The sequence below is a fragment of the Typopeltis vanoorti genome, chromosome 3 (genome assembly GCF_054136105.1).
Source record: "Typopeltis vanoorti isolate ZY-2024b chromosome 3, IOZ_Tvanoo_1.0, whole genome shotgun sequence".
Lineage (NCBI taxonomy): Eukaryota > Metazoa > Arthropoda > Arachnida > Uropygi > Thelyphonidae > Typopeltis > Typopeltis vanoorti.
In genome coordinates, this window is record NC_143551.1 from 59534384 (window position 1) to 59559922 (window position 25539).

The 25539-nt window shown below is 35.3% G+C and overlaps 1 protein-coding gene across 3 annotated transcripts in view; it reads left to right on the top strand.

The window, feature by feature from the left end:
- Positions 1-736: 736 nt before the first annotated feature.
- Positions 737-25539, top strand: part of LOC150108184 (uncharacterized) — a 54912-nt gene continuing 30109 nt past the window's right edge. For 2 of the 3 annotated variants that reach the window (XM_090390638.1, XM_090390636.1), the window contains exons 1-5: positions 737-917; positions 8898-9040; positions 9205-9390; positions 18718-18903; positions 21780-21854. In XM_090390638.1, the coding sequence (XP_090246764.1) occupies positions 8962-9040; positions 9205-9390; positions 18718-18903; positions 21780-21854 (526 nt within the window). In that variant the 5' untranslated portion in view covers positions 737-917; positions 8898-8961. Of the gene's footprint in view, positions 918-8897; positions 9041-9160; positions 9391-18717; positions 18904-21779; positions 21855-25539 lie in introns of all 3 variants that reach the window. The other variant, XM_090390637.1, reaches the window with a different exon arrangement.

The window sequence follows — 25539 nt, forward strand, 5'->3', positions numbered from 1 at the left end:
TTTTTTCCTCTTTGACAAACCAAGAAATATTCAAATATTCCTTGCTGCTTCACCATTTCCATAACTACAACTGATCTATTTGCTATTCGTAATTGCTTTGATAAAGAAATACGTTGATTCGATTCCACTGTTTATCAACCATTCCTTCCATTTTACTCTTTGCATTTGCTCATCTCGTTAAATAGCGTTCAGTAGTCGTCGTCGTCCTCCCCCCCCCCCATCCTGACACATTCATTTTCCATTCGTCTTTAATATGACGTGCTTTGAGAAACAACTTAGCGGAGGAAAGAAGAATCGTGCATGCTTTTGCCTCCATAGTGAAGAAATAGAGAGATGATCATGTTTGTTTCATTGTTAGCACTAACAGAGAAGAGAAGGTTCGACGGATGAATTCCCACTGTTTAAATTCGCATGCACTATAAATTGTGACATGAAATTAATATAAGCTGTTTCATCCTGGCACAATTTTTATCCTTTTAAATATTAAATATTTAAGTGGTTATATAATTCACATTTATTGCAACAGATGCTCAACTCTTGTTATAACTTACCTCTTCTGTGATATATTATTTAGGTTTATTGTTTTACAATTTGTTCTTCCTTTGTTTAGTATTGCTTTCAATATCAAACTCGAAGTTCCTGCTAGTTTTCCGCTGTTCACGGAAACTGGTCTTCCTTGAATTGCATCTGTTTTCACTGGAATGAAATGTGCCGTCGTTACACATCTCCATTTCATTTCAAACTTTTGGTTTAGTGATTTTACTCTGATTTGCAAAGTATTCTGATTTTAAAAACGACGCAGTAGTTTTTCTCTCAATGAAAATGATATCCCGAAAATATATCTGGTTGGTTTAAGCCAACTATGTACTAGTAATATCGTGTAATAATATACGGAAGTGCCGATTTCCTTAAATCTAGTAAGTGAAATAATTACTGATTTTTCTTAGTTACTATTAAATTAATATTTTCATGTAATGAACTTCTCTCTCTCTCCCTCACTTGTTATCTCAGTTTATTATTATTATTTTTAATTTCAAGTTTCGATGAGCTATACTTTTAATAATAATAAAATTACGTGTGATTTAAATGCTGAAAAAAGGCTAATTGAGTTGAAAGCTCCACCAATAATAAAAAAAAATCTTGCAATTAATTTTGTTGAAAGTTTTTTTTTTCACTTGGTTATACTATGAATTAAAGATGCCAAGAAATCATATTCTTGTGTTAATCCTTTATCCATGTGTAAGCAAACATCCTTTAGGGTGTGTCTAATACTATGCATAATGGGAAGGGCCACTACCAAGACCGGTTTTGGTAGTGGCCCTTCTCCAAAATCTTGAGAGGTCTACAATATCACTCTAAATCTCCCTGAGTGAGCTTAAAGGATTACTATCAAACTCGTCACTCCTGACATGAATCACTCCCCATCAGGAAACTCAGCTGTGGCTCCACCCAATGACAGGAAAAAACCCGCCACCGAGTGACAGCCTTTGTACTGCCCAAGAAGCAAGCAAACCCAAAGACGAACATTAAGAAACATCATTAGCGGGAGCTAGACCAAGAAGGGATACCAAGGTTGATGTGATGCAGAAGTCATATTTCCATATACAAGTAGTTAAAAGGTGTATCACCTTATTATTAAATTACTCTTCACGCGCAAATTTTGATTGCTTACACTTGGATAAACGATTAAACTAAGAATATAATTTATTGATAGTATAGCCAAGTGAAAAAACTTTGAAAATCTATCTCTGATCCAGAGTTTGCGGAGGAAGCGGACATTTTTGTAATCTGCTTCGTGAATTTAGAGCGGGATTAGTTTTTCAAAGAAACTTAACATCAGAAACACCTTCCAGATTTGAATTATACGGAATTTTGCGCAGTTTTCAAAATACCCCAGTTTATATATATATATATGTGTGTGTGTGTGTGTGTGTGTTTAGAATTTTTTTTTTTTTATCTTGGGTATACTATACGTTAACACGTTCATTGCCAATCACGCGATATCGCGCGATGCGAGTTCTCACCAAACGGCTGATCACGCGTTATCGCGTTGACGTCGCTAACTAAATAAAAAAAAATTTTTTAAATTTCACCACCACACGAAATTCCAATTTTCAGCTTGGCAATGAACGATATCACGCGATGCAAGTTCTCACCAAACGGCCGATCACGCGTTATCGCGTGGACGTCGCTAACTAAATAAAAAAAATTTTTTTTTAAAAATTGGCCACCACACGAAATTCCAATTTTCAGCTTGGCAATGAAAGTGTTAAAGATAGCAAGCAATTTTATAAACTTGGTTTTAATCCTTTTTCCCAAGTAAGCAAACAGACAAGTAAGTCAAGTTTGCGCCTGAACATAGTTCAGGTCTGAGGCAACTCGTAAAGGTGGAGTAAGTTGTGATCACTTTCCCTTATTATCTCCCCTAATGCAAAGCACATCCCCTTGCGGAGATGTACGATGCTATGCATTAAAGTCCCTTTCCTTTATTGCTTGGTATCTTTAACATATATATATATATATATATATATATATATATATATATATACACATATTCATCTTTTATTGACTGACTGAAACCGAGAAAATAGATAAGTTAATTTAATGGATCACACATGTTTCGTCAAAACGACTTCTTCAGGTGTGGTAACACTTAAAGCAAATTAAAAAAAAAAAAAAACCATAAAAACACTGTGCCATTATAATAACAGACTTGTAAACTGAAGTTAAGTTTGAATTGTCGTTATAGTCCGTTCTGTAGTTTTATTGTGCGAATGCGAGCGTATGAGTTCACGCGTACGCCAGTATCTAATGGCAGAACTATGCGAGTCAGGTGGACTATAACTGAGGTTACTGCTGTTGATGTGAGAAGGGTCTAGGACAATTTCTTTGAATTCAGCTATGCGCCGTTCTACTTCATCGTGACAAATATAAATGTTTGATGTTGCGTTCCAATTTACTCCGTGTTGGCGGCCTTCATCGTTTGTGTTCACTGAAAATAAGACGACTTGAGAGTGCGCTTGCTCTGATTCTATTGTATGAAATGTCTCTCTGATGTTCCTCTAGCTGTAGGAGAATTGACTTTTCAGTGTGTCTGGCCATAGTATGGCTCCCACAATCACATTATTTTATATACACCGGAGAACTAAAGATGATTATAAGCTTGTTTTGGGTGGCTTAGAACTGACCTTAGTTTTGGCAGAGTTGAAAAACACGTTTTTATATTAATTTTTTTCAGAATTCTTCCTAGTTTCCTGGAGAGCGAGCTGATGTACGGTAAAGAAATATAACCCTTGGGGGTTGTTAGGGATCTCTGTGTTGTTTCGAGGGCGCTGGTATAGTTGCCTCTTAATGTTTTTGGAAGAGTATTCATTATTTAAGAAAGTTCTTTCTAGATTTTTTAGTTCTTCATCGGACAATACTGAGCGAGCACGGTGAGCCAATGTGGTAATGATACCTAACTTTTGTGCGGGATAGTGATGTGACGATGCATGTAGGTATCTATCCGTGTGTGTTGATTTCCTGAAGATTGAGATCCTTAAAGAATCAGACATCTTAGTAAGCTTCATGTCTAGAAATGAAAGGGAACCATTTTCTTCAATCACGACGGTAAATTTTATGTCTTAGTGGAAGTTGTTTAAATGATTTAGGAAGATGTGAAGATTCTCTACACCATGCTCCCAAATAAGGAATATATCGTCCACATAGCGGAGCCAAATTCTAGGTTTTAATGTTGCTTTAGAGATGGCTTTTTCCTCGTATTCGAAGAAAATGGCCATTATTAGCCCCCAAAGGAGTAACTATGGGGGCTATCCATAGCTAGATATAAATTTTCTCTTCGAACTTAAAATACCCCGAACTAATACAGTGTGAGAGGAGAGCAAAAACCTTTTTAGAGATCTTGATTTTTAAAATGCTGAGAACATCTTGCGTTGAAATATTTGTAAAAAGTGCCACAACATCAAATCTCGCCATAATATCGAAATTCTTCACTTTTATATCTTTCGTTTTAGAAGCGAAGTCTGTTGAATTTTTAATATAAAAGAAAGATTTTCCTACTAGACCTTTTAAGGAGAATGCTAGATATTTTGATAATTTGTATGTTGGTGAATCAATACTATCAGCTATTAGCTTGAGCGGACAATATGCTTTATGCACATTTGGAAGACGTTGTCGTCTTAAGGAGATCGTTTGTTCAATTATGTATCTCTCTCGTTGGGTTTCGGTCTAGTTCAGAGTAGGTATCTGATTCTAGTAACGTCAGGATTTTTTCGTGATAAACTTTTATTTAGTCCGACCGTTGCATTGCCCTTGTCTGCTTGGAGGATAATAATATCTCTATTTCTTTTAAGTTTTTTGATGGCTAGTCTTTCACCAGGAGAAATATTGCGGACTGGTGGTTTTGCGTTGTTAATCGCAAATATTGCCTCCATACGAAGTAAATTTGCGTTTGTTGTAGGAAGCAATGAGCTAGCTTTTTCTGTCTTAGTAAAACAGTTTTCTAGGGATGGATTTTGGCAAAGGAACAAAATTAAGAACTTTTGAGAGAATATGCTCTTCTTCCGAACTGAGGGTGTAAGATGATTTGTTTATTACTAATTTTTAAGGCCTTCATGATGCTTATTACGTGCGAAATTTCGCTTTTTGGTAAATTCTACTCGCCCTTTCCATTGTGATGATTTCCTTGAATTGTAGGAATTTCGAAATGATTGAAAAGAACTTACAGCGTTTTAAAAAGACAAGCCTGTTGATGAATAGTCCAATGCTTCTAGTGATTTTCTGATAAGCTTTTGTAAGTTGGGGTGTATCCTCGTCAGAGGATACATCCCAATACTGATACATCCTAATATTGATCATTAGTTACATTGACTAGTGATTCGATATATTCATCTTTTTTTGTCTGACTGAAACCGAGAAAATAGATAAGTTAATTTAATGGAGCACAACATGTTTCGTCAGAACGACTTCTTCAGGTGTGGTAACACCTGAAAACGAAGAATCCTCCTACGGCTGGAGGAACATCAGAGAGACATTTCATACAATAGAATCAGAGCAAGCGCACTCTCAAGTCGCGTCTTATTTTCAGTGAACACAAACGATGAAGGCCGCCAACACGGAGTAGATTGGAACGCAACATCAAACGTTTATATTTGTCACGATGAAGTAGAACAGCACGTATTTGAATCCAATGAAATTGTCCTAGACCCTTCTCACATCAACAGCAACCTCAGTTATTGTCTACCTGACTCGCATCTGCCATTGGATACTGGCGTACGTGTGAACTCATATGCTCGCATTTGTACAACAATAGAACTACAGAACGGACTATAACGCAATTCAAACTTAACTTCAGTTTACAAGTCTGTTATTATAATGGCACAGTGTTTTTATGTTTTTTTTTTTTTTTAATTTGCTTTAAGTGTTACCACACCTGAAGAAGTCGTTTGACGAAATAGTATGCTCCATTAAATTAACTTGTTATTTATTTTTTCGGTTTCAGTCAGTCAAAAACAGATGAACATATCGAATCACCGAGTCAATGTAACTAATGATATATATATATATATATATATATATATATATATATATATATATAATATATAATAATAAATAATAAATATATATATATATATATATATATAGAATAGAATCAATTCTATATATATATATAGAATCGAAGTTATAGCAGGTAATTAAGCTAGGGTCTATGATAAACATAATAAGGGTAATCAGTGATTAGCACTATTTGATTTAACTCTCACTGCCGTGACTTCTGATACCACGAAATTCTACATGGTGGAAGCGAGTACGTGACGATTTTCGAAGCGTGAATCCCATCTGAAACTTTCGTACAGTCCACTGAAACTTCGCTGTTTACGATAAGACCGAAAAATAGTATCGCTGTTTCACATCACATTAGTTATTTATCATATTCATCCCGAAAGTCAACAGTCAGATGCGGCTTATTTTACTCTGACATAAAACAACAGTGAGTTTCACTTTTCAATAATGCGGAAGTTTAAAACAGAACCAGTCATACTACCTCCTATATAATTTGTGTGTGCTCATAAACTATTGAAATCAGAATATTTAATTATTTTAAGTACGTTATTTGCTTATTTATTAATAACATTGACCTGGAGTTCAAAGGATAATTGATGAACAGCCTGATAAAATTCTTTTGTCCCAACATAAATTATTCAGATGAATCAAAATTCCACTTTCCTTCTACCCATCTGTGTGACACCTGCATGGAGTCCAAGGACTCATCTCAGGAGGGTCCTCAATACATTGTCAACTACAGCCCACTGTCTGCATCATCTTTCAATTGCACAAAAAATTTCTGCAATCATGCACTCATAATTTATTGGCATGTCCTGTTTAAACCCACATCTCTAATATTTAAAATTACCAGTTAGCTCTGTTTCCAAGTTTCGCATAATTCTTCCGTACATTGTCTTTCTGAGCCAATATATGATCTTGTCTCACTAATCCCTAACTCTCGGTTTTCACTGATGTCCTATCCATGAACTGCCTTTATTCTCTGGCTGTTTTTGTCCAGTTTGCGAGACAAAATTTCCGAGAAAGCAGAGTGGGTTAACTTTTCCCTCTAGTACTCCTTATGAAACTAGCCTTATGAGATTCACTTATAAAAATTCTTTGCATCCTATGGATTTGAATCAGTGTTTTTCCAATCTAGAGGCGTCGTTATTACGAAATGTATTAAGGAGGCTGGTTATAAATAAATTTGACAACGCCTTTTATTCCCCAAAAGGAGTAGACGAGGCTGTTTTAGTCCTATCTCTACCCTTAATCACTCAGAGATAGCTAGCCCAAACATCAATGCTATTAAATATCAATCTAATATTCTTCCTCCATGCTAATAAAACCGCATCTGGCGAAGACAGTATGGAAGACACCGGCCGCCATCTCTTGGACTCTAACTGAAATGGTGTGTTCTATGGTCAATTTTCTTGTTTGCAGAATGAAAACTCTAGGTTTTGGAGGAAAAATCCACTTGTGCTTGCCAGAGATGAACTAACTCAGGAACCGGCAGGAGAAAAGCTTAAAATTTCCTCTAGTTGGTTTCTAGAAACAAACTGTCTTTCTTCGGGCGACCTAGTGCTATAGATGCAGACACCATTTTTATAGGCCTACACAGACCTTCAGGAAGCTGATTAAAGTAATTTAATGTGTATAAGTAAAATCACATGATTTTACTACGCACACTGTTGGGTCGTTTTTTTTTTTTTTTTTTTTTTTTTTTTTTTGTATTGCATTGTTTGTAGCGATTTAATTCTGAGTACTCACGTTAAAGGAAGCATAATTTATTATTATTGTTAAACTAATGCAAAATCTATAAAAAAAAAAAAAAAAAAAAAAAAAACGACCCAACAGTGTGCGTAGTAAATAGCAACCTTACTTCTTAATTATCGAAGTAAGGTTGCTATTTTTTTGCATTGATAACACATTTTCTTAATCAAACTTCATTTCCTTGTAGTGCGACGCGAAACACAAATGTTGTGTCTAAAATCCGGAAAACTAAAAAGAAACAAGTTTCCAGTAATTTCAAAATACAATTAAACCCCATTTTTACGTTCCTGCAATTTACATTTTCCTGCCATTTACATCATTTTCTGTTGGTCCCCCTTAAGGCCTATTCCCACGATGTATTGTTTTCCCGCCATTAACAATTTGATGTAGACGTTATTTCCCGCGATTTGCGTTTTTTTTTCTCGGTGGCAATACCGATTATAGAATCGATTTCAGCGGAAATATGCGCATTTCTGTTCTCAGATGGCGTTGCTTTCGGCTGTAGTTTCGTTTCCGCCATCACGGTGACTTGGGCGCATGCAGCAGTACTGTAGTGATGAGTGATTCCGTGATTTTTCAATCACAGTACGAATTGATATTGCAGAATTTCTGCAACGTAATTTAGCGTGTGAAAGTTGTGGTGGTGGATTATCCATGTTAGTAACATGGAGAAAAAGACAGAAAATGTGTTTCGTAGAAGAAAAGATGGCAATTCTGCGACGTGTAAATTGGCATGCCGGAACACGTGTGCATTTAGCATAAGATCTTGGACTCTCCGTGTCCACTTTGAACACGATAGTAAAAAAACAGGTCAAGCATTGAACTCAATGCAAAGCAATCTAGCGCTAAGTCAAAAAAAAAAAAAAAAAAAAAAAAACGAAAAGCAAAAACAATCAACAATTAAAGATTTTTTTTAAATAGATAAATGTAAGTACATTGTAAATTCATTTATTTTCAGTTATTAAATTTCGTAATCTAGTATGTAGACTCACATACTAGCAGTAAGTCATCTTTTAGCCTTTTTTAATGTTTTTTTACATTTCCTGCTATTTGCACTTTTTCCCATCAGTCCCCTGAAAAGTGTAAAAAAGGGGTTTTACTGTATGTTAGCTCTGTAGTACATTATAAACACATTTTAATTTAAGCAGCTAAAGAAAACTTAGCAATGATGCACTTTTCATTAACTATCATTGTAATAATTTCTTTTATAATATCTCTCGTAATCCCGCATTTTTAATTTTTTTAATTTATTTCCTAATGATTAGGAAATACACGAAATGATCTTAAATGACTTTTTAGGTATTCCTTAACAACAAGTCAAGGTACTGGAACTCGTTTCAACTGATTCTGTAGCCACCTGGCTCTGAAAATCTAGTATCCGTGAAGCTAATGTTTTTTTTTTTTTTTTTTGAATTTTAATTAATCAGCAGAGGTAGGGAATAGTTTTTCAGAGCCAGGTGGCTACAGAATCACTGATTCTGTAGCCACCTGGTGGAAAGTGACAACACATAAAATTTAAATATGTATGAATGTGTGTGAGAAAGAACAACATAATATGAAATTGCTTTTATTTTCTTTTTCAGTCGAATTTCTGCAAGCAAAATTCAAATAGCTTATCCCATTCTGCATGAAGTCGACGACTACACGATGTTCATTTCGTGTATGAAAATGAACAGCTTTTATGTCTTTTGCTGCATATTTTGCTTGTTCCACTCAGAAAGTCAGCGTACGTATTATTCCTATATTATGCTTATACATTTCATTTTTGTTTGTATCTGTAACCAGATACGAGAATTCATTAATTATTAAGCACTTTTATCCTGATTTCATTTTTTTTTTTTTTAAGGAAAATGAAGAATTATATATCAAACTTTTACTTAAACCTTGCAGAAATCGAACATGCCTGTGGAAAACCGGACATAATCGAACAAGGTTTTTATTATCCGAATTTATCAGCGTACTCTCTATTAGATGAAGTTACTTATTCGTGCAATGATAATGTGTCTTCGTTATGGGGAAATAATAAAAGAAGTTGCCAGAGCGATGGTACATGGAGTGGAGATATCCCATACTGTGGTAAGTGTTTGCCCTTTTCATTTCAAACACCATAGATATTGTAACTTCTTGGAGGGTGTAGATTATGAGCATATAGCACGGCTGTTATTTAAAATTATTTTAAATAACACCGTTATTTAAAGCTATGAGGATAGCGTATCTGAGGACAGCGGAAGGAGCCAACAGAAACTACCCGCTATGGAAACTAAATAACAGTATTATTAACACAGATCAATTTACATCGGAAATTAAACAAATACTAGACAATATAAAAAAAATAACAAATGTAACGGAGGCATGGAACAAATTTAAAATACAAGTAAAAAAAGCCGCCATAAAGATAGGGAAACAAAAAAAAAATACAACACAAACAAAGAAAAAATAAACATAATTAAAGAACTAATGCAGAAATACAACACAGACAGAACACTTCCAGAAAATAAAATAGCCATTAATGCACTCAGAGCAAAACTAAAACAAATTGAAATAAAAGAGGCTGAAGGGGCCTGGGTTCGCGCTAAAATAAAAACAATGGAACAAGATGAAGGAAGGACCAAAGCTGCGTGGCTCTTTGAAGAGCAAAAAAAGCAGAAAGCACAATTTAATAAAATAAAACACGAGGGGGTAGAAATCGAGGGAGATGCAAATCTCCTCCGATTCTTCCACTCACAATACACGAATACATTCTCTGAAAAAGAAAACGACGAAACAGAAACACAAAACTTCTTGACACAACTACCGAGACTCACAGACAAGGAGGCAGAACACATAGACTCACCAATCACGCCAACAGAATGCAAGAAAATCATAAAATCCCTATCATTACACAAATCCCCAGGACCCGACGGCCTCACTGCGGAGTTTTACAAAGCATACTACCCCCTGTTTGAGACACTATTTGTGAAAATGCTATCCGAAATACACAATTCGGAGAGCATCCCAGAACATTTCAACCTCGGCTACATAGCATTAATTCCCAAAAAGAAAGACAAAGCAAACAACGAAGAGACACAATGGAGAGGAATCACACTCCTCAATACTGACCAAAAAATATTAACTAAAATTATTTCCGAAAGAGTGCAGAGACACATAAACCAGATCATATCCAAATCCCAAACCTGCGGAATAAAAGGCCGCAAAATAGAAGTATCCTTCAAATTCGATGTATATACGAGCACTACCAGGCAACACAACAACCATGTCTACTGGTAGGTCTCGACATTGAAAAGGCCTTTGACTCAGTGAGTCATCATTACCTACATGAAGTCATCAAAGCTACAGGTTTTGGGAAAAAATTTCAAAATCTGATTTCAAATATTTACACCACAGCAGAATCTCGCCTAATCATAAACAAGAAACTGTCTGCACCGATCAAAATTAAATGCTCGGTCAGACAAGGAGACAGTCTCTCTATGATCCTCTTTGGTCTCGCCTTAGAGCCGGTGATACGAGAAATATCTAAGCATTCCGGCATAGCGGGCACTCAGATAGGAGGTGAAGGAAAAACAAAAGTGCTCGCCTATGCCGACGATGTAATACTAACCGTAACTACAGCCGAGTCCTTCACACTCGCACACAACATACTCAAAAAATTTGAAAAAGCGTCAGCACTGAAAGTAAACCTTCACAAGTGCCATGCGATGTTCGTCGGCAGGTGGGTAAAAAGGCCTACCATGCCGAACGACATAAAAATAGACAAACACCTACCACTACTGGGGATCGTCATAGGGAAACAAATTCAACACAACACACAATGGGAGCTTGCACATACAAAAATAACCAAGAAAATTACACAGATGAGACACAGACAACTATCACTAACAAGTAAAGCTAAAATATGCAATCAATACCTACTGTCTAAGATATGGTACCTCATGAACAATACCAACTACAACGGTCGAGCAGTAGACAGAATACACAGAGAGTGCGCAAAGTTCATCTGGGGTTCCAAATACGAACCCATCAGAAGATCCACAATATTCCATGACATTGAGGCGGGAGGACTCGGCTTAATAAACGTACACCTAAAAACTCTAAGTGCGAGAGCAAAAGCATAGAGAGAGCTTACACGGAGGAAAAAGCGTGGAGCGCATATATAATATATTATATGCAGAAGATAATGCCCGACAAAGTAATATGTTCCCTTCCGCGTTCGAGTGGCAAAACACCAAGAATGTTCCACGAGATTGCGGAAGGTTACAACTTCATTAACAAATACATAGGAATAAACGAATTCTTGAAGATGAGACCTAAAGCAGCACACATCAAACTCACGCGCACAGTTATACCACCACCACAACACCGGGAGATTGAAAGAGGGACATTAAGACTATCAAAGGCACTTAAAAAAGCTTTCAATCTGCCCATAAACCCCAAATTAAAAACCTTCTACTACAAAGTACACCACGCTTGTTTGCCCACCAAAATATGGTGCACAGCGAAAGGGATCCCTCTTCAAGGCCCCGCCAGATGTCATTTTTGCCCCCAACCAGAAACTTACCACTTAATGATGTACTGTCCTCACACCTCCCGAATATGGAACACGGTTCAAACATTCATAAAACACAAACAACCCCTTACAGAACACACATTATACTGGTTAAACGAAGGGAACATTAACACAACTAAAGCAATCATTATTATAACAACCACGTACTCGATTTGGACATACAGATGCGACAAAATTTACGGAAGGGAAACAGGACCAGACATACTCAGGAAAATAAACAACATATTAAAAGAAACAATCACAGATACCATAAACAGAAACAAAATAACAAAACACCAATGGCAGCAAGTAGGTCTCATCTCAGAATTCGAAGAACAACTGCAAATCATAGAAATAAAGGACCCACCATAAATTTAAAAAAGAAGCATAAAACACACATATACACGATAAAATAAATATACATAAGCGAAAGAAAAGCATATTGTAAACTTTTTCATTAAGCTGTATAATCATTTGTACATTAATTGCTTTATGCTATGATTAGTTGTAGTTCTGTGCATAATATTTGTCAATTATAGAGGTTGTAGTTTATTTTTATGTATCAAAAAATGTCAATGACAGTTTATATAGTGGAAGAACTTGATGACATTTTGCATCCGGTGGGTAACTCGAATATCTGCCAAAATGTAACCCTCTCCTTCTATGTTAAAACAAATACTACATATGTATATAGACATTTGCAATCTGAAAATGATAATAATGAAGCAATAAATCATGTAATGATATGCAAAAATAAGTTTTAGTAATTATATGTTAAGAATATTTATGATATGTAAAATAACTACATGTGTATGTATAAATATGGTATATGTAAATAGCGCTTAACACTTCATGATAAGTTAATAATGTATAATCCAAACTATATCTGTATAATCCAAACTGTATATGTATAATGTACAATCCAAAATGTACATTATACTGTAAATGTATAATGTACAATCCAAAATGTTTACAGTCCAAATGTAAAAGTGTCAAGTCAAACATAACAAAGGGCTATAAAGAAGTGTCTCCGAAAGAATAATTATATGTATTATAAGTAAAATAGTCATATGCATAAAAGACGTATTATATGTAAAATAGTAATAGGTATATATGTATATGTGCGTATATGTACATACATGTATAAATATGTATATTTATATATGAATATTGTCAGATTAGTTAACAATATAAAATCCATTGTTGTATATTTTAAAACAAACCTTACATAGGTTTAAGGAAATGTGTCTCTTATAGGAATTTCATTATAAAAAGGAAATATGAATTATGGAAATAGAAATGTGATGACTGGTAACTTAAATTCATAATACGGAATTCCATGGATAGTAAAGTTATGTTACATTAAATGAAAAATACTGCTCAACTCATGTAAAAAGGACTGTAGGAAGAAGCAGACACTGAGCAGATTATTGATGTTAAAAATAAGGAAAAATAAATTGTACATAATATATATTATTAAGATCAAGAAATGTAAATCAAAACGCCAATTAGAATAAGCATTCTATATACAAATGTATATATATTTATTTGGATTGTACGTAGATGCTTTATGGTTAATAAAATATACTATAGTTCGCCCACCGATTTGAGGTCCCTCGACACTTCTGCGCATCTCAGAAAAAGGAGAATCCATTCCGATAATAGGGTAATCAGTCCGTATAGTGGGATGAGTTGTTTATTATTACCGGTCGGAAAATTAACTTCTCTTTTATGATTATTGTAGTTAACTATGTTGCTTGTATAACAGTTGGAAAATTTTACCTATAAAGCACGTGATTTCGCGTGTTGGCGACCAATTCGGACGTCCTTCATTTCTCCCCTTCAGCATGAATCGACTATTCTTGGAAAGACGCGAAGCAGGGACCTGCAAACGGTGGGCGAACTATAGCCTGTGTAGCTCAGTGGATGTGGCGTTTGCACACCACGCCGCTTGACCGCACGAAGGAAGACTTCTTGGTTTCGAATCTAGTCGGCGACTAGAGGAAATTTCTCTAAGCCTTTTTTCGACCGGGTCCCGAGTTAGTCGATCTCTGGCACGGGCAAGCGAGTTTTTGCTCCCAGTAACTCAAGAAAATCGACCGTAGAACCCACACTATTTCAGACATAAAAATACGAGTGTTAGGGTTATGGACCACGAGATGGCGGCACTTGTTGGGCCGTCTCTCTTCACTGCGTGCCACTTAATTATCGATAGCCTTGGGCCAGCTATCTCTGATTTTGTACCAGTGGAGTTGAAACTGCCCGTTCAGTCTCCAAAAGTTAGATAGGGCTAAAACGGCTTCGCCTCTACTCCTTATACGGGAATAAAAGGCGTTAGCTGATTTTTTTTTTAAAAGGACAGCGTATGTTTGTTAATTGCGTGTGTTCTTCTGGCCGGTTTTTCTGTTTTGTAGGATGAAAAACTGAGTTTTCCAGAAGAAAAACACCTCCATATGAAACCGGCTACTACACACAGCAAGATTTGAGCCTATCAAAACAATCCAAATGAGGGATTGGCATCCCTGATTTTAACTTAGCTGAAACAAAACTTCTCATCAAAGATTAAATTGGTTTCTTCCACTATCCATCTTTTCCTGACCTCTGGACTGTTTCTGTTTGTATTCCGTCTCTAAAAATAGTAACGGCATTACGTTGCTATTTTGTTATTATGAATTAGGCTTGAAATTGAAGTTTGATAGGTAGAGAAGAAGTCATGGTAACAAGTTTTTTCCTTTCTTCTTTTTCTTTATTTTCATGTGCTCTCAGCTTATATTCTTCAATGTCATAATATTGGCCTTCCGAAATTACTTTAACTAATAAGTTGAAAACGATTATTTCTTATTATTCACTGTGGCACGTAATGTCCTTTTTTATTGACGAATAGATTCCACTTATCTTTTAATGTGTTAGAGAGGTTAAAGTCACTGCAATAAATAAAAAAAAAATATGAAACTCATACCATTTCAGACAACACACACGTTAAGATCACGAGATAGCGTCAACTCTCTGTCGCATTCTCCCCTCAATACTGTCAAAATCACAGGCAGTCATTAACTCAGCTATCGCTGATGACTAAGGGTGGGAAATAGTTGCACACTGATTTCCAAAAGTTGGTTAGGAATGAAAGAGTTGCGAGTTCAAACTCAAGAATACCCACCATAATACGTAAGATATTCAGTTTACCGATGAATAGATTCCAATTTTAATGTGGTAGGATTTTGAAGGTACTTCTGAGAGACAAATACTTCTATTTTTTTCATTTCAAAAGTTATCTGATTGATGTGGCTGTGTGACATCAGCTATGAAAATACTTCAAAAGGGTTTTACTTTCAAGATGGTTCGCATCTAGCAACATTATTCGTCACTACCCCTACCTCAATATTGATCCACGGGTGTTGTTTTAGTTTAACGAACATATCCTACACCCATAATTTCACTTAAATGCTCCACTTGTTATACGTTCTACAGCAAGATTGATGCATTTCAAAATGCTACTACCACCTAATATACCATACTCACGATGTTTGTAGACATGGACTTATGGCGATGTTGCCATCTTTGTTAACTCAAACGTCTTTTTTATATTTCCTAATAATACAGTGTTTTTCTCTAATTTTGTATAGAATCTGAAGTGTTTCTTATGAATTATTTTTCGTTTTTAATTTATTGTCTGTAGCATTCTCCCCTCAATGCTGTCAAAATCACAGGCAATCATGAACTCAGCTATCGCTGATGACTAAGGGTGAAAAATAGCTGCACACTGATTTCCAAAAGTTGAAGAATGAAAGAGTTGCGAGTTAAAACTTTAGAATATCCACCATAATACGTAAGATATTTAGTTTACCGATGAATAGATTCCAATTTTAATGTGGTAGGATTTTGAAGGTACTTCTGAGAGACAAGTTTTTAATTTATTAATAAATTAAAAAATAAAAATAATATTAAAAAAAAATCAGCTAACGCCTTTTTATTCCCATATACGGGAGTAGGAGAGGCCATTTAGCCCTATCTAAAAATAATATTAATGAATAAAAAAAATTAATTAATAGTTTTGCATAGTTTTAAGTTATTGTTAGGTCTTTAATGAGAACCGTGAAAGAGTGGTTAAACGTCAATGTATAAGAGAACTAAAAATCTGGTTATATTCATAAGACTCTTAAGTCCATGCTTCGATAAAAAACGCGTTAGTATGTGATTATAAGGACGTTCATGTTCTAAGACCAGAAACATAATTGGGATTAAGCACATTTCATGCTTAACCCAGATTATGTTTCTTGTCTTTAACCTTAATTTTAAAATAATAATAATATTTTTAATGAAAACTTTGTGAAACGTGCGAACGATCTCAAATCCTTTTACATATTTGTTTATGTAAAGCAAATATGGGATGATGTGATACATAACAGAATATGAACCAGCCATAAAGAGATGTATATGCAAAATTATTGTATAGCATGAGTTTTAAAATAAAGCTATAAACACCAGAGCTGTCTTTTTTTTTTTTAGATCGAGAGCCTGATCCATATCTTAAAAGTTAATCATTTTTTCAAATAATACCTTAACAGAATTTCCCGAATATTTCATAATGGAGGTGTCTGTGCACTCTTCATTATGAAATATGAAATGGCGTTTGCAAACATTGCTAGGTCTCTCGAAGAAAGACCGTTATAGTTCGATTCTAGTGACATTAAAGGAACTTTTTCTGTCTTCCGTGGCCCGGTTCCCGAGTAAATCGCTACAACATGGATAAGTAGATTTTCCTCCAGGAAACTGGTTTTTAGCCTAACGTCACGAACGTAGAACTCACACCATTACAGACAATAACACAAGTGTTACTTAGTGTCTTGAGATGTGCAGAACTCTCTCTCTCTTGAAAGGCTTTAATTCACTGATAGCCTTAGCTCACTAAGGAAGTGAGCAGCCAGTCTATCTCCTTCAAGTGAAGGCTTGAAGGAGATAGACTGGCTGCCCACTCGTCTACAAAAGATTAGTTAGGGCAAAACGAATATATTGCCTTTGGCCAATAAAAGCGTTAGAGGATTTATTTTATATTACTTTCTCTTAATATAATTAACGGCTATTTAGCCTGTTTTTGTTTAGGAGTGTCCCTTATATTTAATACATTGGCTAACATAACTCAAAAGGGGTATATATATATATACTGTATATATAATTTAGGACATTACGGGCCAGTGTAGAAGGCAATTATGGCAGAATAAAAAATGTTGAAAAATTATGTACATACCTTGATTTTGGTTTAAAGATGCCTTCTAAATCCAAGCTCTTGTGGAAGGGGGGGGGAAGAGGGAAAGAACATGGGGATGTACTTGGGACACGGGAAATAAGTTTGGGAACCCGGGTTACTATTAATAATATATATATAAATATATATATATATATTACTTTGTTGTGGGGAGAGGGGGGGAAAGGAAGGGGAAGGGTATCCTTATGTGGAAACTGGGGCAAGGGTTTACGGGGTGTGGACCGTTTCGGTCATCGTCTGACCATCGTCGGAACTTTGTGGGAATGACTGTAGGGCTATGTCAAGGCTGCAAGATGTGTCTGCCAAATTTGGGCATTTGTTGTCGCTAAATGGCCGGAGGCGTGGCTTAATTTGAAAGTTTTGGATCGTCCAACATTCGGAAATTAGGTAGGGGCGGTGGACGTTGATAGAATTACCATCACATTTTATGGCAATAGTTTCGGATATTCTAAGCATCGTTTCGTTTTCTTGTTTGTCAATGATTATGGCTTTGTCAATTTGGGGAATTTTGTTTTATAATTAAATACCACACAAGGTTCGCCAATATTTCATTTGGAGCTTAGGGTGGTCAACTGTATATCGTGCAAGATTAGCGTTGTTTGCCACACGCCTTAAACAACTAAAATTAACACTTTTAAATCCTTCTATTTTTTTTTTTTTTTTACTTTGTTCCCTCTCTAGAAGTTTTCGATTAAAAAACACAAATTACAAGCCGATTAAGCCACGCCTCCGGCCATTTAGCGACAACAAATGCCCAAATTTGGCAGACACATCTTGCAGCCTTGACATAGCCCTACAGTCACTCCCACAAAGTTCCGACGATGGTCAGACGATGACCGAAACGGTCCACACCCCGTAAACCCTTGCCCCAGTTTCCACATAAGGATACCCTTCCCCTTCCTTTCCCCCCCTCTCCCCACAACAAAATAATATATATATATATATATTTATATATATATTATTAATAGTAACCCGGGTTCCCAAACTTATTTCCCGTGTCCCAAGTACATCCCCATGTTCTTTCCCTCTTCCCCCCCCCCTTCCACAACAGCTTGGATTTAGAAGGCATCTTTAAACCAAAATCAAGGTATGTACATAATTTTTCAACATTTTTTATTCTGCCATAATTGCCTTCTACACTCGCCCGTAATGTCCTAAATTATATATATGTACCCCTTTTGAGTTATGTTAGCCAATGTATTAAATATAAGGGACACTCCTAAACAAAAACAGGCTAAATAGCCGTTAATTATATTAATAGTGTTTTAGAGGAGTAGCATGGGAATTTCCCAGAAATTATACTTAATACTTACTTTCTCTTGTTTAGTGAAAACATTTTACACACACGTAATGGTTTGCATGTTTTCTATTTTCATGCAAAAGATCAAAGACTATGTAAGAAGGTATGGATTTTTGTTCAAAGTAATCATTTGTTCATTTCTGAAAGACATACTTTTTACTTTATGAATTTTTATGATCCTCCAAAAATCTATAGTAATTCATTTGATCAACAAACAAAAGAATCTGGCATTGATTTATGATTTAAGTACTTAAATATGCTTTTCTGTTCCTTCTAACTTAATTTATTATTATTTAGGAACGAGTTTTTACATGAATATCGACAAACCGCTTCACTCCAGTACAGTAGCTAACATCTCCGATACTGAAGATGAGATATTCAAGTGTTTGTCAAGTAACATCCAACCCGTTCCTTTCTGGAGAGCGACGTACTCTGAAGACTACCAGTTAATGTCTGTTCGTCTCTCCTTCCCATCAGATCAAGGTACAGTGAAACTTTCATGAAGCGTAGCATTCGTACAATAAGAGAAATGAGACAATATTCAATTACAGAACATGAAGGATCAGTCGTGTTTCCATGTGGGAAGGATTAGGCTCTTTGTCAAGTAACGTTTGAACAAGTAAAACAGAAGAAAATAATCTCGCGTAATTTAATCGTTTTAACAAAATAAAACGATATGATTTTTTGCAATTACGACTAGCTAATAAATAAATAACTAATTAGAGAAGCTAACATTATTAATCTGAAGATTGAGCATGGTCAGATTACTTTTTTAAAAAAAATGATATGAGCATTTATTATAGAAATGGAAAGAACTATGCAAATGAAGTACAAACTTCATTTTGCCTATATCATCATTATTAAATTTCTGATATGTATTCTAGTGCAAGGCTTCAAAAATCCGCTCGCCATAGGCGATTTATCAGAGACAAGCGGCGAATGAATTTTCAGCCTCGTTCTAAAGGCATTCAAAATTATTATTTTGCATGATTTACTTTTTTTTTTCTTAAAACATCTCATTCACTGTAAAGTTATTTCATCACAGTTGCTGGCTTTTTCTATAAATCATAACGTAAGCCAATCATCTTCACTTTCTTCCCTCCTTTAATCTCCTTTTAGAACTTTATTTTTCTTTCTATTTGAAGGACTGTTCGTTTCTTCGTAGTAGAAACGTTTCTTCATTGTAGAAGAAACGGCATGCTGAGTTAAAAAAAAAAAAAAAAACTCAGCATGCCGTAGCTTCCCCATCCCAAGAGTTGTTCTGTCGTTATTGTCGTACCATAACAATTGATGACTTTTAAACATTTTTTTTTTTAATATATGAAACACTTCATAAATATCCGCTTCAGTATTATAGGGTACTTTTTACTTCATGCATGCTCCGCTACACTACACACTTCCTGTTTTCATTTCAGTTATGAAGTGAGAAAAATGAGTCGTCATTACGTGTTTTTTATTATTATTATTAGTAGTAGTAGTACGTAACAACTCCAAGTTACAGCACTTTACTTGAAAACAGTAAATTTCGCACACTTCAAGTGTGCGATAAAATATGTAAGTTTTTCCTATCGTATATTTATTACTATTATTACATAATACCTCCAAGAACTTATCGCTGGAGGGCACTCTACTACACTCCGCTACACACAACTATCATCACCGCCATCTACCACCCATCATCACCTCCAACAGTATTTTTTTGTCTGTAAATTGCAGTTAATCAATAAATACGAATCAAATGAATGCATTCATTTAGTTCAATATTAAACACACGTATATACAGTACGCACGGCATATATAATAGACAATCTATTCTTTACAAAACTAATTGTATTTTTCTTACAATATAATTTCATCAACAAAATAAATCGATAATTATAAACACAAAAATTAAAATTGGTACGATCTAATCAAATACTGCAATACATCTATATGTCTTATTCTTAGAACACCTTTACCTCTTAAATAGGTACGCAACGGCAATATAGTTCTTAGTTTTACAACTCAACTCGCATCATGTTGCTTAGTATAATTAAATGCGTGTGCTAATGTGCAATAATAATAACAATATCTTCAAAGACAGGTCAGAGTGAATCGTGAAAGTGCATTGTGAAAAGTGGGTGTCTGCCTCCATATCGAGTGCTACCCACATTTTTGTTTTTGTGAATTTTATTATTTGCCTCCCCCCGTTAAATTATTGCCGTGGATAATTTATATAAATTCACTCTTCATTATGAACAATAAAAAAAAATGAATAAAAAATGTAAGTTGTGATGAGCTGTGTTGTTGTGGCATACATTTTAAACCCACCTTAAAAGCCTCTTTCTGTATTATTACGCCTCATACATAGTGAGAATAAAAGAATGTATTGCTTTGTTTTATCAACATAACATTTTTTATAACGTCTTCTATAAAGCAGATCGATAACTAGGGCGAGTCAAGTTTTTTCTGGCTAGAACATTTAAGTTGTATTTCTGGAGCCCTGGAATATAGTGGGATGTTCAGAATACAATGACAGTATTACATGGTTAAGTTTGCATTTTTATTAACTTCTTATCAAAAATTTGCTTCCAAATTAATTTGTTGAATAATAGGTATAGTCATATGTAACATTTTCCCTATATATTTGTCCAATTTACATTATTCTGTGAGCGACTTGAGTACCAAATAGCAACGTGCGCTTTATCAAAAATACAGATGGTAATACTGCTAGAGTAATAGCAGATACTCAGTGGAAACCGAAAGCCACTTTGGTGGAAGAATGGCACTGTTTCGCTCTTTGTTAATACTGCCAGATCCATATTAACACATTACATCAAATTTAGGCAAGAGCCTTTTAAACACGCCAACTTTTGCTACCGTGTGAGAGTTAGCACAACTCGCCAGTGAGAGTTAGCTTGTATCTATTAGGTATTATTTTTGAAAAGTCAATAATATTTGCCTTTCCCAGGGGGTTCTTTTCTATTCTTTAGGAATAACAGAATAATGCACAGAAATATCTTATTCCAGTTTTGATTGTGTTCATAAATTCTCCCGGTGATCCTATATTCTATTGGATCCTTAAAGAAAATCTATCACCAAAAGATCCCATATTTTATGGGATCCTTGAAGAGAAATATCCCCAAAATTAAGATTCGTACTCAATGTGCATCTAGATAATTAGATCCTAGGAAGAACTTTGCAATGATGCCTTTTTAATTTGAGTGGGGAATTTAATAAAATTCCCCACTCTTATTCATATCGCTAGATCTGTCAGTTTTTGTCATTCGTGAATGCTCGATTTTTTTTTTTTTTAATCTGAATGTTACTCCAACTTTAAACTCTCTCATTGTGCAGTTTATTGTTAAATATTATTTCAGATGAAGTGAGGTCCGAAGTTTTCCTATTAAATTCGACTACACAGACAAGCTGTGGCCGATTCAAAGGAAAAGAAGGTAAAATATTTATTTTATTAAAATATGTTTCTTTTCTCTCTCTCTTTCTTTCTTAAGAGAACTCAGAACATCTGAGAAAAAAATATATATGTGTTAATTCCATATCCATAAATGCGGTAAAATATCCATACCGCATAGATTCAGTAGAATAATAAAATCAGCAACGTTTTAGTTCTAATAGTAAATAAATGAGTTTATTTTATACCATTTATGTTTCGTAGTTATACATACCTAACACGTAGATATGAGACTATCCCATGATGCGTACTGTGCATTAGTTCTTACAGTTCCTCTTTCTTTGTGCGTTTTCAGTTATTATTATTTTTTTAAAAATAATAATAATAACTGAGATGCGTCCCTATAATTTGTTTAGGAATTTGGTATTTTTCTAAGCTATGTAGTGATTTTCAAATTAAATACATCTATGATCGTATATTTACTTTCAAACTCCAAATGTTTTTGTTTTGACCATTTGTTTAAAAAAGGATCTTTTGATTCCTACAATGTGAGTGTGTTGTCACACACAAATCTAAAATTAAAGATAAATCGACAAAAACTAAACAGAGTTCAACGCCTTATAGCCATACGTATAATTAAAGGATACAGGACAATATCTTTCAAGGCAGCTTGGGTCATTGCAGCTCTAACACTGATCTGCCTGAAAATACAAGAATTATCCATTATATATGACGTCACTTCCGGAAGATATAATGAAAGTTGCAACATCGATCCAAATTGCTACGAACGTCCGCTTCACTACAGTAAGTGGCCTCACCCATCAAAGAAAACAAATATTAAGGAGAAGGAAAGCTCTGAAAGTGACGAATTCCAAATATACACTGATAGAATCAAAACCAAAGGGAACTTCGGTTGTTCTTTCACTGCATCCAACAGGTCCATCATACAAGAACGCTGCTCCAGACTGCATCCTTTCTGTTCCAACAACCAAGCAGAACAACTTGCTATAGTTCAGTCACTTACATATCTCCAGGAATTAGAACTCAACATCTCTCATCAAAAGACAGCAACAATTTATAGTGATAGTAGAAGCACTGTAGACGGCATTAGAACAGACAAGAAATCTGGTTCGAAATCTCACTCTATAAGGATGGGAAATCAAGTTCTGCTGTGTGAACGCGCATACTGGAATAGCAGGAAACGAGAGAGCGGATCAGTTGGCTAAAGAAGCAGATAGAAACAAGTTACCAAAAGTACTCGAAATCTACTATAAAAACACTTGCAGAAGAGAAAAGCCTAGACATGTGGGAAGAAGAATGGACAACATCAAAAATCGGATCAACAACAAAAGAATTCTTTCCTAGCATCAGAAGCAGACTCCGACTGAAAAAACACATTTCTTCAGGTTTAACCACGCTACTAACGGGACATGGAAAATTAAGACACTACTTACAGATTCCATATCCTGGAATCACTATCGTACATTTGCAGTCCACACCTTCAACAGATTATTGACCACATACTTTACGGCTGTCAGTTGAACTCCATCCGGATTATACACTATTTTATTGGCAAATTAATTAAATTTGCCAATAAAATCAACTTCCAGTCCTTGTAATCTAACATAAATACTGTTATTATGTGAATTATAGTGTTAATGTGTGTATATATAAAAATATAAATGTAAATATGAAAATTGATACAAAACTATAAATAGAAATGTTAATCAGTACTTGTAAGCTACATGTATGTGGACTGTTCAATAAGTAATAAGACTAATTTTACTGTGGCGAAACCACTCATCATTATATTAATTTCTGTGGAATAAAGAAATGTTGCTGTATGTATTAACAAAAGAGGTTGATAGATGGCATATACGGGCTGATGCCAGAGTGTCACGTGACTAAACGCAAGTGCTCATCGGCGCGCCTACGAGGTGCAACCAGTCTTCGAAATGGAAACGTCCTTGGAACAGCGTTATGCGATTAAATTTTGTGTGCGTTTGCAAAAATCGGCATCGGACACTTTTAACATGATACGCGAAGCTTTCCACGATGAAGCAATGTCGAGGGCAAGTGTTCTTCGCTGGCATAAAACTTTTAAGGAAGGAAGGCAAAATGTGGAAGATCGTTAACTTGAGGGAAGACCTTCAACGTCCATCACAGAGACAATGATCAACACAGCAGTGATTATCATCAAGCACGTCAAAAGGAAGCGTCCATTGCTGAAGAATGGCAGTAGTAGGGGTCCCACTAGTGACCAAATACTTCCGGTGGGCGTGGCTTCTCCCTGAGGGCATATGTGTCAATGGCTTCAGCTTGGAGGTTCTGACCAAATGCTTCCGGTGGGCGTGGCTTCCTGACGTCATTGTGAGTGACGTCATGAGTTTGGAATTTCCATGTGGGCAAGTGTGTGAATGGCTTCAGTTCTTGTGTTTTGGTTCGCGTATGGGATTATGGGTGATTTTTTTTGTTCGTGAATGGAATTGTGGGTGAATTTTTTTTGTTCGCGTATGGCATTATGGGTGATGGTAGAGATAAGGATTCGTGTTGTGATTGGTGGGATAATTTAAACCAAATGCTTCTGGTGTGCATGGCTTCATGGGTGTGGAATGTTTGGAATTTCCCTGTGGGCATATGTGTCACTGGTTTCAGTTCTTGTGTTTTGGTTCGCGTATGGAATTATGGGTGATGGTAGAGATAAGGATTCGTGTTGTGGGTGTGTGTTGTTTTCAGATGTAGATACGTGACGTCATTTGTTATTTGTAAATAAATGTCGTCATTTGTAAATAAGTGACGTTGTTGTTTTGAATGGAAAGGATGATATTAGTGGATAAGTAATCGTCTCGTGATTGGTGGGACACATCTAACAAGATCAAGATCAAGATAACATTAGGATTCGTGACATGAATGTTTGTTGTTATTGAGTTTGGAATGATAATTTAATTTAACTATATTCTATGTCACACAAACATACAGTTTTTTTTTCTTCTCTAGATGGTTGTACTAATTTTCCAATACATTTTGGGTATTTCTTTCCTGTTAAAGTGTGGGAATTCTTAGAGAAAGTCGTGATGGCTCTCGTGTTTCGATCTTTTCTGAATAATTAATTATATACTTAAAGTACCTGTCCTTAAACACACACACACACACACATACACATTAGACATAAAAAATCGCTAATGTGTCCATGTTGATACTCTAATATATAACCTATGATTATTCTTATGGAAAAAAAAAACTATTCAGTATTAGAATTACGCTTACCAAACAACATGCGATCAGTTATGTTTAAGTTAAAAAAGTACTTACAGCTTTCCAGATGACTCTTCGAAATTCGATTATTCCAAAATAGTTCAATTTTATATCCACAACACAACACAAACACAAAAACCACAAAGAATGAAATTTCTGTAAATACTGTAACCTGAACTAGTTACTTCATCCTTTAGATTACGGAGCGTAGATGGTGAGGTTTCGTCATTGCAATATCCCCCAGCGAGCGCTTTTCTTCAAAGGGGATGACATGAGTCACATCCATAAATTGGGAATTTATTTTCCAACACTGAATATTTCTCATTAAGTCTTTTACAGTAGGTTTTCTGAATATTCCAATTGTTGATTAACATGTATTCACAGAACACAAACACAAATCTGAAAAGAACATTTCACTTTTTCATTATAGCTTACTGTGGCTAACATATATTCACACCACAAAACACACAAAA